Source organism: Aplysia californica, unplaced genomic scaffold (genome assembly GCF_000002075.1).
Source record: "Aplysia californica isolate F4 #8 unplaced genomic scaffold, AplCal3.0 scaffold01300, whole genome shotgun sequence".
NCBI lineage: Eukaryota > Metazoa > Mollusca > Gastropoda > Aplysiida > Aplysiidae > Aplysia > Aplysia californica.
Genome location: NW_004798570.1, coordinates 16,441 through 18,157, shown reverse-complemented (window position 1 = coordinate 18,157; position 1,717 = coordinate 16,441). Strand labels below are relative to the sequence as shown.

Here is a 1,717-nt window from a genome sequence, read left to right as displayed (position 1 = left end):
TCCACGGCTATAAAAGGACCGCGGGGACCGTCGTGATGTCTCTGGTACACGACTCTTCGTCAGTCAGGACTTCGGACTACAGTGGTCCACGGCTATAAAAGGACCGCGGGGACCGTCGTGATGTCTCTGGTACACGACTCTTCGTCAGTCAGGACTTCGGACTACAGTGGTCCACGGCTATAAAAGGACCGCGGGGACCGTCGTGATGTCTCTGGTATAGCCTTACCTTTGAGGACGGGTATAGACGGGGATCCCGTTTACGTATTGGCTATACTGTAACTGGTGATTAACCAATGGGATCACTTTATCACATAGATTACCCACTACCAATTTGTCGGTTATTGTTATTCTTCTCTCCTAGTGATATTTCTTCCCTCATCTTTAACTTCTTTTTACTAGTTTTAAAGTCTCATGAACGTAGACGTAATTAGAGATGCACGGGTAATACTGATAATTAATGCTTGTATTTATATCATTATGTAGTTCAAAATAATAATGCTCAACAGAGTAAACAGCATGCTCTGCGTGCTTTACAACTAGATCTGTTTGAAATCGAGCATATACCATGTTAGGGAAACAGATTTTATTCTTGTAACATATCTCTTCACCTAACGTGGAGACAATATTATGACAATTTGACAGATTAAGGTCACGCTAAATAATTGACTGGATTTGCCCCAACGCCCAAAAAGCAACCACTTCATCCTTCCCTAACACCCCCCCCCCCCCCCCCCCTAAACACACTTTTTTTCCACACCCACATACAGTATGACTCACTAAACATGAACACAACAGACTTAGAATCTAAGCCTACTGTGGGTCATGTAGATGCATTTTGCCATCAATGATGGCTGCAGTATTGTTTCATTTGTTTTTTTCTGCTTTCTTGTTCGTTTGTTTTAGAATTTTGTCGATGCTTGGATCACTGTTATAGCCCAGAATTTTTGCTTAGTGCCTGTTTTAAAAGACCTTTTATTCTACATAATATTACAAGTGAACGGACTCTGGGATTTATTAACAGTTTGCAATAGCCGAAATCGTGTTATAAACGAGATTGATATAAAGATAGCATAAAGTAACTCTCCATCTTGAGGCAGAAAGAAAATTCGAGACAACAGACAGACAACACAGTAGGGGCCTAGAGTCTAGAGTACCTTGTAGCTTTTGGTTTTGGTAAACAGCAGCAGCAACAAAAACATGGTGGTGCCTGTAGAGAGATCTGATGAATCTGGTGGTCTTCTAATCGACTGAGCATGGAGTCTTTTCCGCTCATGTATTGTACCATCAGAGAAATGAAGGTATAGAGACAACATGAAAGGTAGCTGAAATAGAACATCACAAATGAAAGATTACAAACAAACCTGAGTCATCGTAACAATTATTATCATGCTTATTAATAATTGTATCGTTTAAAATCACCGTTGCTTCTCTTACTACTTACAATTTCTTCACCCATCTTCCTCTTCCTCCTCTTCCTCCTCCACCACCTCTTCCGCTTCTACCTTTTCCAGCTCCTCCTTCTCCTCCTCCTTATTATCATAATCATTAATAACATGTATTGTCTCCCCCTTTACAGTTATTCCTCCTTCTCATTCATGTCCTCCTCCTTCTTCTCATCATCATCATTAGAATCTTCATCACACACACGCACACACACACACACACACACACACACACACACACACACACACACATACACACACATACACTCACACAC

The 1,717-nt window shown here is 41.1% G+C and overlaps 1 protein-coding gene across 1 annotated transcript in view; it reads right to left on the bottom strand.

The window, feature by feature from the left end:
- The window catches only part of LOC101855394 (organic solute transporter subunit alpha), a gene marked incomplete at its 5' end in the record, with an annotated part of 9,804 nt that overhangs the window by 7,159 nt on the left and 928 nt on the right, over positions 1-1,717 (bottom strand). Inside the window, 1 exon segment of the mRNA XM_005112516.3 lies at positions 1,155-1,322. Within this exon segment, the coding sequence (XP_005112573.2) occupies positions 1,155-1,322 (168 nt within the window).